The following is a 13,405-nucleotide window of genomic DNA, read 5'->3' as shown; positions in this document are numbered from 1 at the left end:
AACCTACTGTGGTCTTCCTGTATGTGATTAATCAAGGGGGTAAGCTTCGCTTCAGAACTCGAACCTCCTATGGCGCCATTTTGATGCTACAAAGCGATCACCTCCCGTTAGCATTCCACTGATTTGTCATTGTTTGACATTGTTTATTTCTAAAGAAACACGACAATGTATAAAAGGCTCCATTACCTTGTATCTCACGTTACGGCTTGTAACGTTTGTAAAAATAGGCTAACGATTGTGTCATAACCAAGTGACTTACTGTCACATAGTAGAGGAATTACCGTATAGTAGAGGAGAAGCTCGCAGGCAGTTTCGACTTACATTAGCTGTTTAAGTTTAATTACTAATGTTAACTAGCATGTTAGTGATCACTAATTAGCCTGTGTCCATGTTATCTCCTTACATATACCTACAGTCTCCATCTCTGCAAGATTTGGAATGATTGAGATTTCTCTCGGCACAGCTACCAGAAGACTTCACACTTTCAGAAACGTTGCTCACGTCACATCTACGTTGTCTCTGTCAGTTGGAGGCTGCGCAGTAAAGCTGGCCATCACTGGAAAAGTGCTTCTAATAGCCTTCACTGGTCTCCGTCCAGAGACACGGGATCTGGTGGTCCATTCTTATATACTGTCTATGTGAGTAACTGCCTTGCTTGACACATTCTCCGAATGACACGAAATTATTGCTGCAGCTCACGGGCCGAAGTGGCCGCTCCGTGACTAGTATGAACGGATCGATTGGATGACATAGGCGCTGAAATAAAAATAGCTGCGCTACGCAGGTATGCGCACCGCCACGTGCCGGTGTGTTTTCACTGTAAGTTACCACAGTAATAGGGCTCTATATACCCAAGTCTTTTTCTCAGTTGTTTTCTCTTTGTCAGTAAGTGTATAGAGTGCTCATATAGTCCAAATATGTACCATTACCTTTTAAATGCTTTATGCAGATAATTACTTACCTTGTACCAACTCCAGTGTAGTAGATGCTGACTCTTGATATTCAAGATTGAACGCATAAAAGGAGCCAAAGAAGACGACAAAAGCACTGGCGTTAAGTTGGTTAGGTTCAAAGAGGACCTTCCCCTCAATGCTGACCATCCAATGGGTGGAAGATGTCAAACTTCTTCCTAAAAAACAAACAAACATCTTATCTCATTTACAGTGTGTCACAGAATACCAAACATACATGGCTAATAAAACATCCTCCTCTTCTTCAAACTATTTCTCGTACCTAGCATGATCCGCCTTGGTGTGGTGGGCAATGTGACCTCCTGCTCAATTGAAATCTTGGTCGAGGTTGGCTGCAAACTAAAAAAAGAAAAAAAAATTGTAAGTGCATGCATGGTGTTATAAAACACAATTACAACAAGATAAAAAAAAAAATGCATGCCATGCATTAGTATGCAAGGAACCAGTATAATTTAGGTAACACAGAATGTTATGTGATGCATTAAAAGGTTAATCACGTAATAGATAGCTAGATAGCTAACAACAACACTATTTTGTGAAGAAAAACTTAAAGCATAAACCATGGTAGCTAATACGCTCAACTCCTAACACCATATTCTTTGAGTTAAACAATATTTGGCTTAGGTCTCATAAACTAAAAAGGATGAATTCAATGATATCACATACAGAATGCAACAAAACTACTGTAATGTTGGGCACTTTTTTGCTGGACATCTTGATGGTTTTAAGTGGCCAAACTCTGAAGCCAAGGGGAAAAAAATGCTATCTACAAATGCTCCACATTAACATTACTTAAAGACGTCTTCCCTGTCACCCGACATAACTTTTAGAGTGGGTGTTTTTAAAAAAGATGTAATGTTAACATTAGGTGCTATTAAAACTAGATGGGCAACTGTAGAGGTAACGGTTTAATGTTAACTTTACCTCCACTAATGTTAGGTTAATAATGAGGTACATTTTGCTTAATCATGCTAAAACACTGACAAACCAACCCACAGACTCAACATAAGCGTAGGTAATGTTAGCCAAAATGCGGCAACAGCAAGATAAAAAGCTAGCAGTTACTGACCTTAAACTTCTAGAATATGGGTTACATTTTAATTCCGACAAAGATAATGGTGGTCTGACAAGTGAAAAAGATGTCCCTAACAGCGCGTGTAAAACAAGTTGTGTTAGCTTTAGGCTACTGAACTTCGTCATTATAGCTAATCCTCACCATGGGGAAAATGAACTATAGTTAACAGTTTGCTCTTGCCTAGCTAGCTATGACGAAGGTCGGTAAACTAAACCTACGTCTCTGCTTGGGAAGGCTTGTGAGCAGAAATTTTAATGTCACAGAATTAGCAAAAATTGGTCTTACCTTAACGCTGCTCCAGCTCTCTTCGAGGAGTGTGTGTGACCCGGGACTCTGGTGCGCACACGCACAAACCAAACCGGGCGGTACTCCTCTGAAGTTACTCCTTTCAACGCCTTTGAAGTATCTACGCGCTACTCTTCTGAAGTTGTCAGAGTCAGAGGTCAGAGGTCAGAGTTCAAATCTGGCGGTCAAGCATTTATATCTGTAATGGCTTTCTTGTTTCTCTCAATAAATGATTGACACTGCTGAAAAAAATGTCACATTTTTTAATTACCTTCACTGCTAAAAGCAAAACCAATTAAGTGTATTTCATTTTATAGTGATATTTTATTTTTCCATTTCATTGCTATGCTTCTATAACATTAACTAACAATTTTATTTAAAATTCAGTTAGTCTTATTCAACTACAGTAGCACTACTGCTGTTGTTTTACAGCAGACTACCGCAAATTCAAAATATACAGTAAATCACTGTAAACTAAATGTTATTACCCATAATGCAATGCATATTACAGTAATGAACCGGAAAAGAAAATGATGGTATTTTACTGGGCATTTTGTGGTAAGTAACTGTAGAAATTACAGCTAAGTCTAACAGTGAGGTCTTTTACTTGTAACTCTGTGGTTTTTCTTCTGTTACTACAAGATCTGAGTACTTCTTCCACCACTGCCAGCAATTATAGTGTCTGCATCTCAACATTGAAAAGCAACTGTAAAATTATCTTATATACCTTTTAAATCAATAGTTGTATAAACCATCTAATTAAATAGAAATTTCCAGGGCAAAACCCAGCCTGCATTTTTCCTTGAAGGGAGGACTCTTTACAGTGACTTTATTTTTAGGGATAGTAAAGATACAGGCTTGTTTTTTGGATGTTGCCATAATGTGATCATGACAGTGGAGATCAGACAGGTAACATAAGGATAGAGAGGGGTATGACATGCAACAAAGGTCCCTGGCTGGAATTGAACTTTGGACACTGCGATAAGTTAGTGATGTTATGTGTCTTAACCACCGGGCTGCTGGACTTGTGTTATATCACAATGAACTGGCTCTGTGTAGCCACACTCACCAGCGTTGTTCAGAAATATTGATCTGTAAAAATATTATAGATGATGAAACATATTAGTGTCCCCTTGTTCAGTATATCATATTATGGATGAAGTTGGTGTCAAACTTGTTCAATAGAAGACATGCTAATTGCGTGGCTCTTTGGCAACGTCAATTTTGAGTGGAATATCTCTTGTTGACACATTCAGCCATAATTCATCTTATTATTCACCCCTGTGCTTTTTTCACTGCAAAATGTCTACGATGAAAATGTTATTGTAAGAGAATTTATAAGATAAAACAAATAATTTACAGATACATACTGAACATAATACGTGCTAACAAGCTTAATGTCAAATGCTAAACGTCAGCATGTTAACATCCAATAGTTAACACAAAAGTTAATATACTGACGTTTAGCATGCAACTTTCAGTTTACACTGACATGAAATTGATCCCAGTCTGACAGTAGAGTGCTGAACCTGACAAAAGGAGAAGGAATATTCCAAAATGCTCACTGTGAAGAATATAAACCCCTAGGATTTTCTAAATTACAGGAGATACACCTTAAATATGAACATTAAGAAAAGTGCTGGTAATTTGTTTTTGCATAAGTACTAAATATAGAATTAATAACACTTCGACAGCTAGACGTATTGAAAATAAACCAGTTAAATATGCATTGTTTTCACAGACAGACTTGCAGGTTGGAATGGCTGTGCAGACAACGTCACCAGCTATTCAGATTGTCACGAGCACAGATGGAAAAACAAATGAACAGAAATGTGTCCTCGAGTGTAAATATGCATTGTAAGCTGTTCCCATTCTCAGATTTGCAGATGGTGGTAACATATGTGCAGAATATATATGCTATCACCATTTAAAATTTACAGATGGAGTTAATATCACGGCACATGCTTTATTACACCATGAGCTGAGTATCATGTGTTGACTAACATGAGCTTGTGATGTGGTGCGGCTGTAACAGTCTGGTCAGTATCTGAGTAGCCGGCGGCCTCCGGCTCTCATGCTGATGTGGGAGGCAGATGCGGCATCACCTTGCTTAGCTCTTTTTTATACAGAGGAAGTTGAATCTATTTGTCTGTTGGTTTGTCAGACTCTCCTCCCTGGCGTGTTGAGGTGTGTGACAGAGAGATGGAGAGAGATGGAGGCTGGACTGGCAGAGGGAGAGCAGACTGTCTTTCTGTAATGAATATAAATGGGCTCCAGGTCTCACTCTCCTCATCTTGGCTCTCCTCTCTGAAAAACAGGCATGGGACGAGGATGTGGGATGGAGGCGGCCCATGCTCCTTTTATCTCTCTCTCTACTTACTCACACACTTGCTGCATTGTACATATAGAAAACAAACACACACAATCTTACAAATTAGTTTCTTTCTTGATTTTGTGGTGACTGCTCTGTGGGTTTTCAAAGTCGCAGTTCAGCCAAGAAAGCTGTTAGTGAAACTCTCAGCTCTATAAAACTTGAGTGTTGTCAAAGTAACTGTGTTTAAATCCATTTTTTTATATTCTATTATGAAATATAATGTGTTACCATACAAATGACAGAATAATGCTTTTTAAAGTAATAGTCCTTATATAATAACCATTTACAACACCAAAGTCACACAAACAAACTAACCGATCTAGCAGCGGTAGACCAGCGGTAGACCAGCAAATCCTGTGTTTTGCAAGGTTTTCTTCAAAGGAGTCTGGGGGCTTTGACGAGCGCATAGATAATGGCTTCAGCTCCCCGCCGAGAAGGGCTTTCTGACAGCAAGGTAAACTGGTGAAAACATTCTAAATATAGTGTACAACTAATATTGATTTTATTTAGGTGGTCCTTTTTTTATTCACCGGAAAATGAATCAGCAACAATTTTGATAATCGTTTAAGTCATTAATCAAGCAAAAATGGCAAATATTCCATGGTTCCAGCTTCTGAAGTGTGAGGATTTGCTGATTTGTTTCTGTTTTCATATCATTTTAAAATCTTTAAATTTGTGTTTTTCCTGGCATTTTATAGACAAAGCATGTAAACGGCTAATCAAAGACATTATCTACAGATGATTCGTAACAAAACATTATATGCAGCATGATATCATATATTAAATCACAATGTTGCATAAAGTTTTTATTTGTATAAAGGTAAACACGGTCATTATCTACTAACATGACATGATTATGTGAAAAAGCCATGCAGTCTTTGTGAAGCTCATTATGTTCAGTTTGTCCTTTTATACACCGTCTTTTATACCATGCAATGCAATGCGTCATCAGCCCTCAGAAATTGTAGTGTTGAATCCCAGTGAGAACTGAACTTTATAGGCTTCACAATGTCCTTTTCACTGCCGGACCTTTGTATGCATGTATGCAATATGATAAGCTGTCTGCTTTTTTAGTTTGCTGTATTTGCCAGAGAAGAGATTCAGATGTATCATGTGCAGAATCTGAACTAGTTTGCTCTCTTTCTGCATTGTTCTCTCTCAGCCAGCACCATTCCCCTCATCCTTATTTCCACTGCTTTTTATCCAACCTATGAGATGCTGATGGAGCCCACGTAGCATCAACAAACACCACCTTATCTGAAGCACAGCACCTCCATTACTGATTTACTCTGTCTTTTAATAGCCTTTTGGGGACACGTCTTTGTAAATCTCTGCTTGCCATGTGACGACATTTATTTTCTCTATGCTGTGTGCATTATCACCTATTAGTCATTCTTCCCATTCATGCTGTCATCATCTGATTCACATGACAAATGAATTGTCTGAGGGTATTTCTTCTAAAGGAATGAAAGGATGTTTGTTGTGAAAAGGATGAAAAAACCCATCCTTAGCTTTATTCTGGTAAGTGTCATCTGGGTCTGTTTAGAAAGATGTGAGGCTGTTAGCAGTGCTACCAGTGTTGTCATCTTTTCTTAAATTGATTCCCTGTGATAACTTGGCATTCATGTTGCTCTGTAAGGGACAGGATACAAGAAAAGCACTTGGTAAATTGTGCTTCAGATAGGCTGTGAAACAAAGCCTGGATGATGACACGCAGAAGCACAAGTGTGTATGGAAATCTATGTATACGCCCTCACTCACTCATATAGACTATAATTAATTGCCAAGAGGTCTCAGGTTATTTAAATTGCAAATCAGTGCAGCCTTGTTCTCCCAACTTTTGTGATTAATATTTTATTGTTTTACTGAGTGAAAATGCCACCAGTGTTTTTCATCAGATACAAATAGCACAAAAGAAGAAAAGGGGGGCACCCGGATTGAGGAAGATCAGATGCAGGCGTTATCTCTAAACATTAATTAAGTCGTGTCTGGGTCTAGAGCTGCCGAGGTCGCCTCTCCTGTCTACAATCCACTCACCGAGGTCTGTCTAACTTTTCACCCACTTCTCTCATTTCTTGCTCTGTCTCTCTGAGCTCTGTGTCTGACGCTCACTTTCTGCCAAGTTTTCTCAGGTCCTGAACTTCTCTTTCAATCAGCCACTAATTAAGCAGCGGAATGGAAGGGTTTCTTTGGCAGGAGATAGGGGGGGACGAGCAGGTTGAGTGAAAAAAGCCAGATCCTGAGACCTTGTGTCGACTTAGGTATGAAATATGTGAAGAGGAGCAGAGCATGAAACCAGCGGAAATTAGAGATTAAGGCAGCAGAGAAATGAAGGTTTGAAACGAAACATGTTCCTTTCCCTTCTTCTTTTTATCCCATGAGACTGCTAGTGTAGGGAAGGACCAGAAATTAGATAAAAACAACGAGTTTTCGCTTAGTTGCCATGAACAGAAAGTGGGAGGTGATGTGGCAGTTGCAGTGTAAATCTCAATCACAGCATTTCTGAATAAAAAATAAATAAATCCTGAATGCAGGATATCGAGGCGTAGTCGGGGTGGGGAGGGGTTGCAGTTTGGTGGGCTGGGGATCTCATCGCTGCTCTTTGCAGATGATGTGGTCCTGATGGCATCATCGGCCTGCGACCTTCAGCACTCACTGGATCGGTTCGCAACCGAGTGTGAAGCGGTTGGGATGAGGATCAGCACCTCTAAATCTGAGGCCATGGTTCTCAGCAGGAAGCCGATGGAATGCCTTCTCCAGGTAGGGAATGAGTCCTTACCCCAAGTGAAGGAGTTCAAGTATCTTGGGGTTGTGTTCGCGAGTGAGGGGACAATGGAGCGGGAGATTGGTCGGAGAATCGGCGCAGCGGGTGCGGTATGCATTCAATCTATCGCACCGTTGTGGACGAAAAGAGAGCTTAGCCAGAAGGCAAAGCTCTCGATCTACCGGTCAGTTTTCGTTCCTACCCTCACCTATGGTCATGAAGGCTGGGTCATGACCGAAAAGAACGAGATCCAGGGTACAAGCGGCTGAAATGGGTTTCCTCAGGAGGGTGGCTGGCGTCTCCCTTAGAGATAGGGTGAGAAGCTCACTCATCCGTGAGGAGCTCGGAGTAGAGCCGCTGCTCCTTTGCGTCGAAAGGAGCCAGTTGAGGTGGTTCGGGCATCTGGTAAGGATGCCCCCTGGGCGCCTCCCTAGGGAGGTGTTCCAGGCACGTCCAGCTGGGAGGAGGCCTCGGGGAAGACCCAGGACTAGGTGGAGGGATTATATCTCCAACCTGGCCTGGGAACTCGGGATCCCCAGTCGGAGCTGGTTAATGTTGCTCGGGAAAGGGAAGTTTGGGGTCCCCTGCTGGAGCTGCTCCCCCCGCGACCCGACACCGGATAAGCGGACGAAGATGGATGGATGAATGCAGGTTCTTATAAAAAACAACTTTGACCTTTCTTCGCCAGCACTGGCATTTAAAAGTACTGCATGGCCTTGTGGGTGTGTTTGTGTGAGTACATACTGGCAGCTTGAGATGAAAGTCTTGCACTTCACTTCAGCCAGGCTGAACCCGTTGCTGGAATCAGATGGCAGGCACAGCGCTCTGCTCCTCTCAAAGCAAAACAAAGACCAAACCACACGCAGATAAAGAAAGGCTTCCCCCAGTGAAGCAGAGCTCACGCCGCTGCTGTGCTTTGAATGCTGAAACCTCCTTTTAAAGCAAATGAATTCATACCCCTTACTCCTACTTACTAGGAAATACCGCTTAATTAGACTAACCATTCAATTACGAATTGCCTTGACATGCTCAAACACAGACACGGACACACTAGCACTCACACAAGGTCACAGCTTTTTAAAGTAATGCCCTTTACAAGTTTAAAGTTATTTTAATGACTGTGTTTTTGTGTCCCTACAGAGCGCCTGTAGCTATTTTGGAGTCTGGACGTCCTGTTGTTCTGGATTCATCTCTCTGCAGCTCTCTGTACAGCAGGTGTTGTTTAAGAGGCGGCCAGCTTGTCTGATTATTGGCCCTTCCCTCCCCATAGCACCCCATAGCACCTTACCCCACACCTGGCTAGTGCTCTGGCCCCATTTAGGTCATCTCTGCATCAAGGCTGGCAATGTCCAGAGCCCCAAGCCCCCCTCCCCCGGCAGAAATGTCCAGCGGTCAGGTGGCTGAGAGATGGTGTTATACTCAGGTGAGGAGGGAGCACATGTTTTCCTCAGGATGAGATAGGAGCACATTGCTGCATGGAGAGCATAACTCACACTGATAGTCCATTTTGTTTGTGTTCTGCCGAGATTCTTTTTTGCATAATGTTAAACGGAGCTAACTGTGAGTAAGACAGACGTTGAATATTTTTTGTTGTTTAAAAATGAAGCTCACTTTTGCTCCGTGGAGGTGGGCGTTTTATCTGAAAGTAAGCCTGTCTATCGAGACAAAAGAAGTTCACTTTAAGTATTCAGTAATCCGTTAAGCTTCATATTTTATGTGACTGGTCAACGAGCAGTTGAATGGAATCAATCATGTCTGGTTTTCTCTAGTAACTGTGTTTTCAATAATTCAATCAACAAGCCTAATTCGGTGTCATTTCAAGCTTTGTTTAAAGGTTACCTATACTGTGAAATCGTGTTTGTTTTAGTCATTGCGGTACAGGCTTTGCTAGTTCAGGCATCACTTTCCTGTTAAAAGCCAAGACAGATAAAGTATGTCATTGATGATGTGTGTTTTTTCATCTCCTCTCTTGAAAAATTGCTTTTACAATATCCTTTCTTCTTTCCTTCCGTTTGTTGTCAGTGTTTATTAAGATGAAAGGCAGTTTTGATGTGTGGTTTTGAAGTCCAGGCTGACCAAACACCACTTACCCATATAGAATAGATAAATATATAAAAAAAAAAATTAAGAGATCGGGTTTCAGCTCTTCCTGTGTCTTTTCTGCACAGATCAAAGTGGTGAAGTTCTCCTCCATGTGGACCATCAACAACTTCAGCTTCTGTCGCGAGGAGATGGGAGAGGTCATCAAAAGCTCCACTTTCTCCTCGGGAGCCAACGACAAACTCAAATGGTTAGTGGAGGCTGTAGCCATCAGATATTGATACTGTTCTGAGAGAGAGTTGTTCTAGAACATTTTCTCCAACAACTCTCTCAAGTATTATCCACTTGTAGAGGTAGAACATAGTTTTCAAGAGATTGAAGCATCCAATTGCCTGCTTCAGTGGCATCTAGTGTTCCTTTATCTAGTCTGTATTACATACATGCATGTTTGGAATATTAATTTCTGTAGCACTTTGTTATTCTTGAATTTAGTCTGGCTGCATCTTCACTTTCTCACAGTGCCATCTCCGAGTGAAAGGTAAAATCACCAACAATGCCAGAAAAAAAGTATATGTGATACACATAACTTTAAGCATACTAAAATGTAAAATGTATAGCCAGTTACTATTCAGACTTACTGTATGTTTGAGATATTCATCATGACAAAGAAGAAGGCAGAATCAGAACATTTTGGGGATCATCGTTTTGCTTATCTCTTTAATAAAAGTCACAGAGGTAGTCAGAACACCTGCAGCTGGTATTAAAGCTACATTGTGTAAGAATTTCTCCCATCTAGCGATGAAATTGTATATGACAACCAACTGATATTACTTCCTAGCCTTTCCCATTCCGAGCGCGTTTTAAGTCCTACGGTGGCCGAACCCGAATTTAGCTCTTAGTATCTCCATCGTTTACACGCAGCTGTTCTAGCCACTCCAATATTAACTTTGGTCTTGTTGCTTTGCCTGTAGCGTTGTCGTTTTAATTCTCTTTTTCGCTTCCCTGGCAAGTAATCTCCCCCTGGCATTCGTCACGGTGCCAATAGGTGTAAGATGGCGAAATGCGGAGGTATGTCCCTCTTTGGCTAATGTATTTTAAAGATGGAGGCGCTACATGGCTGCTGTCATTCGAGCGAGTCGCTCGTATGTATTCTGAATGGCAGATTCTATGCTTACGAGAATACTCCGTGCGTGTTGTAACGCAGCCTGACAGTTCCAGCATTAGCTTAGCCCAGCACAGATCCTGCAGGTAACTTGTTCCAACTAGCCTACTGCTCCCAATTGTGACAAAAGTGACAATATAACGCCAACATGTTCCTATTTACATGTTGTGATTTGTATAGTCACAGCGTGTACAAAAAACAACGTAACATGAGACACAGCCATCTTCTAACTGTAAACAAACCGGGAACTATATTCTCAGACAGGCTTGCTGCGAGCATATCACTCCGCCCAAGTACTATATTCTTCCACTTGAGAATATAGTTCCCGGTTTGTTTACAGTTAGAAGATGGCTGTGTCTCATGTTACTTTGTTTTTTGTGCACGCTGTGACTCTATAAATCACAACATGTAAATAGGAACATGTTGGCGTTATTTTTTCACTTATTCGGAGCAGTAGGATTGCTGGAACCATTCACCTGCATGTTCTGTGCTGGCCTGATGCCGCTGGAGCCGTCAGACAGCATTACAGCACACACGAAGATGAGAAGGGTATGTATCGATTTGTCTAACTCTGGGGGTTACGGTGAATAAGTTAAATTCCCAATAAGTCGGCGTGTTCCTTTTAAAGTGAAAAAAAAAAAGGAATTCAAATATCGAGGTATCACACTGCTCAACCTCCCAGGGAAGCTTTTATCAGTGCACTGGAAAGAAGGGGCTCGGCCAGTTGTTAAAATACAGATTTACTAGAAGCAATATGATTTCAGTCTAGACTGGTTTGCTCTGGAAGGAATTGGTGGACTTGGTTTGAGACTAGAACATGCTGGGGCGATTACTAATCAAACCTGGTCTGGGAAAGCCCCAGGATCCCCCTGAAGGAACTGGACAAAGTGGCTGGGATAAAGCAGCCTTTCTTTTTCCCGTTGACTGATGGGGTTGATAAGATTAATATGAACATCTGCTTATGACAACAAATTAGATCCACATAATCAGCTTTGCTGTATTTATTAAGTAAGTAAGTAAATTTAATTTATACAGCGCTTTCACAGACAAGGTCACAAAGTGCTTTACAATGTGCATAGACAATAAAACATGGTAAAAATAGTCAATAGAATAATTGTATAAATAATAATAAATGTACTAGGTTACATTACAGTAGCCTAGCGATACAGATACAAGATACACATGCAATACTTTGATACTGTACAGTGAATTTAAATGGGTCTGGGATTGTTAAGTTACCTGCATTAATTCGAAATAAATAGGTTGCAGAATTTCAGAGGAAAAAAATGGGCTTTTCTTCAAATACCACATCAACACATAAGTTGTTTTTGGACATTATACCATTAGTCCCTTCCTCCTCTAAGTGCCCAACCAAGACGGTTTACCTGCTTTTCATCTTATCTGAGTGAACAATTGTTACTGTTCTTTTCTAGCCCTCCGGATCATACAGTACATCACTGTCAGCAGCATTAATGCTTGTTTTTCCGATTCGCTCATCGATTCCTGTTAGAGAAATGAGATCTAGAGTGCACTGCAGGTCAGCCCCACATCTTTAGGTATTACAGCAAGAGAGCACAAATTGAAACTATAATAAAAAGACTTATATTCTGATGAATTCAAGAAGTTGCCAAGAATATATTATTAGTATGAAAAATCTTCAATGTTCAGTCACTGCCATTTTTCTTTTATCTTCCAATAGTTTTTCAATATTGGTCATTTGATTAGGCGAGTATTAGTTATTGGGCAATTGGCTACTAAATTAATACATTACAAAATATATATGTATAGATATTGATTTTCCTCCAGCAGCTAAAGATTTTAACTGTATTGCAAGTGTGAGATGTGTCAAATGGCTTAGCAGAACAATCCACATGCCTGACGTTTCCACATGGTAATGGCTTTCATGTTACTGTTCTAAAACTATATAACAGCCTGAGCAACAAACAATACCTAATGCAAATGCACAGGGATTCTTTTGTGAAGCTGCTCTATGTAAGCATAAAAATACTATGACTCACCGTAGCATCAGTGTACTCAACACAGCAATCCTTTTGAATGCCCTGGGTAAAATATATTGTTCATGTGCCTGACATATTTCTGTTTCGAAAGAAACTGGAACATCGGATCTACATATTTAGGAATCTCTCCCTTCATTCAGGAAGGTTATCTAGAAAGCTGCGTCCTTAGTGAGAAGTAGAGGGGGGTCAGTTTCATGCTATAAACAGTAGCATGTATTGCAAAATCAATACCATTAAACCATCACTTTGGCACAAGTGAAGGGTTGTGGATGAAATCAATAGATTTGACTGTGAAACCAAGGATGAGCATTTGCAACTGTCTTTACAGAATAATAACATCTGAAATACATTATAATAGCCAGAGTGCCATTACTGATAGAATAATATTACTGTTGCATACAAAATACGTCGGAATCGACGCATTGCTTTAGCTTTTAGCTTTATCTATCTGATCAGTATGTTTCTTTATTTTCCTACCTCCAGGTGTTTGCGTGTGAACCCTAAAGGTCCGGATGAGGAGAGTAAAGACTATCTGTCACTTTACTTGCTCTTAGTTAGCTGTCCAAAAAGTGAAGTGCGCGCCCATTTGAAGCTTTCTATCCTCGATGCCAAGGGAGAAGAGACCAAAGCTATGGGTAAGTGTGACTAAAAACAACTGATATTAACTGCACTCTGGAACACAAGTCCTCATTTTCACCACTTCTAATTTTCTTAAC

The 13,405-nt window shown here is 40.6% G+C and overlaps 1 protein-coding gene across 1 annotated transcript in view; it reads left to right on the top strand.

The window, feature by feature from the left end:
* LOC114568978 (speckle-type POZ protein) overlaps nt 1-13,405 on the top strand; it is a 98,691-nt gene that overhangs the window by 50,829 nt on the left and 34,457 nt on the right. Inside the window, 3 exon segments of the mRNA XM_075447448.1 lie at nt 8,610-8,892; nt 9,638-9,759; nt 13,173-13,324. Of these exon segments, the coding sequence (XP_075303563.1) occupies nt 8,815-8,892; nt 9,638-9,759; nt 13,173-13,324 (352 nt within the window). The 5' untranslated portion in view covers nt 8,610-8,814.

This window comes from Perca flavescens, chromosome 15, assembly GCF_004354835.1.
Source record: "Perca flavescens isolate YP-PL-M2 chromosome 15, PFLA_1.0, whole genome shotgun sequence".
Classification (NCBI taxonomy): domain Eukaryota; kingdom Metazoa; phylum Chordata; class Actinopteri; order Perciformes; family Percidae; genus Perca; species Perca flavescens.
Note: the sequence above shows the minus strand (reverse complement) of the source record. Positions and strands in the feature narration are given on the sequence as shown.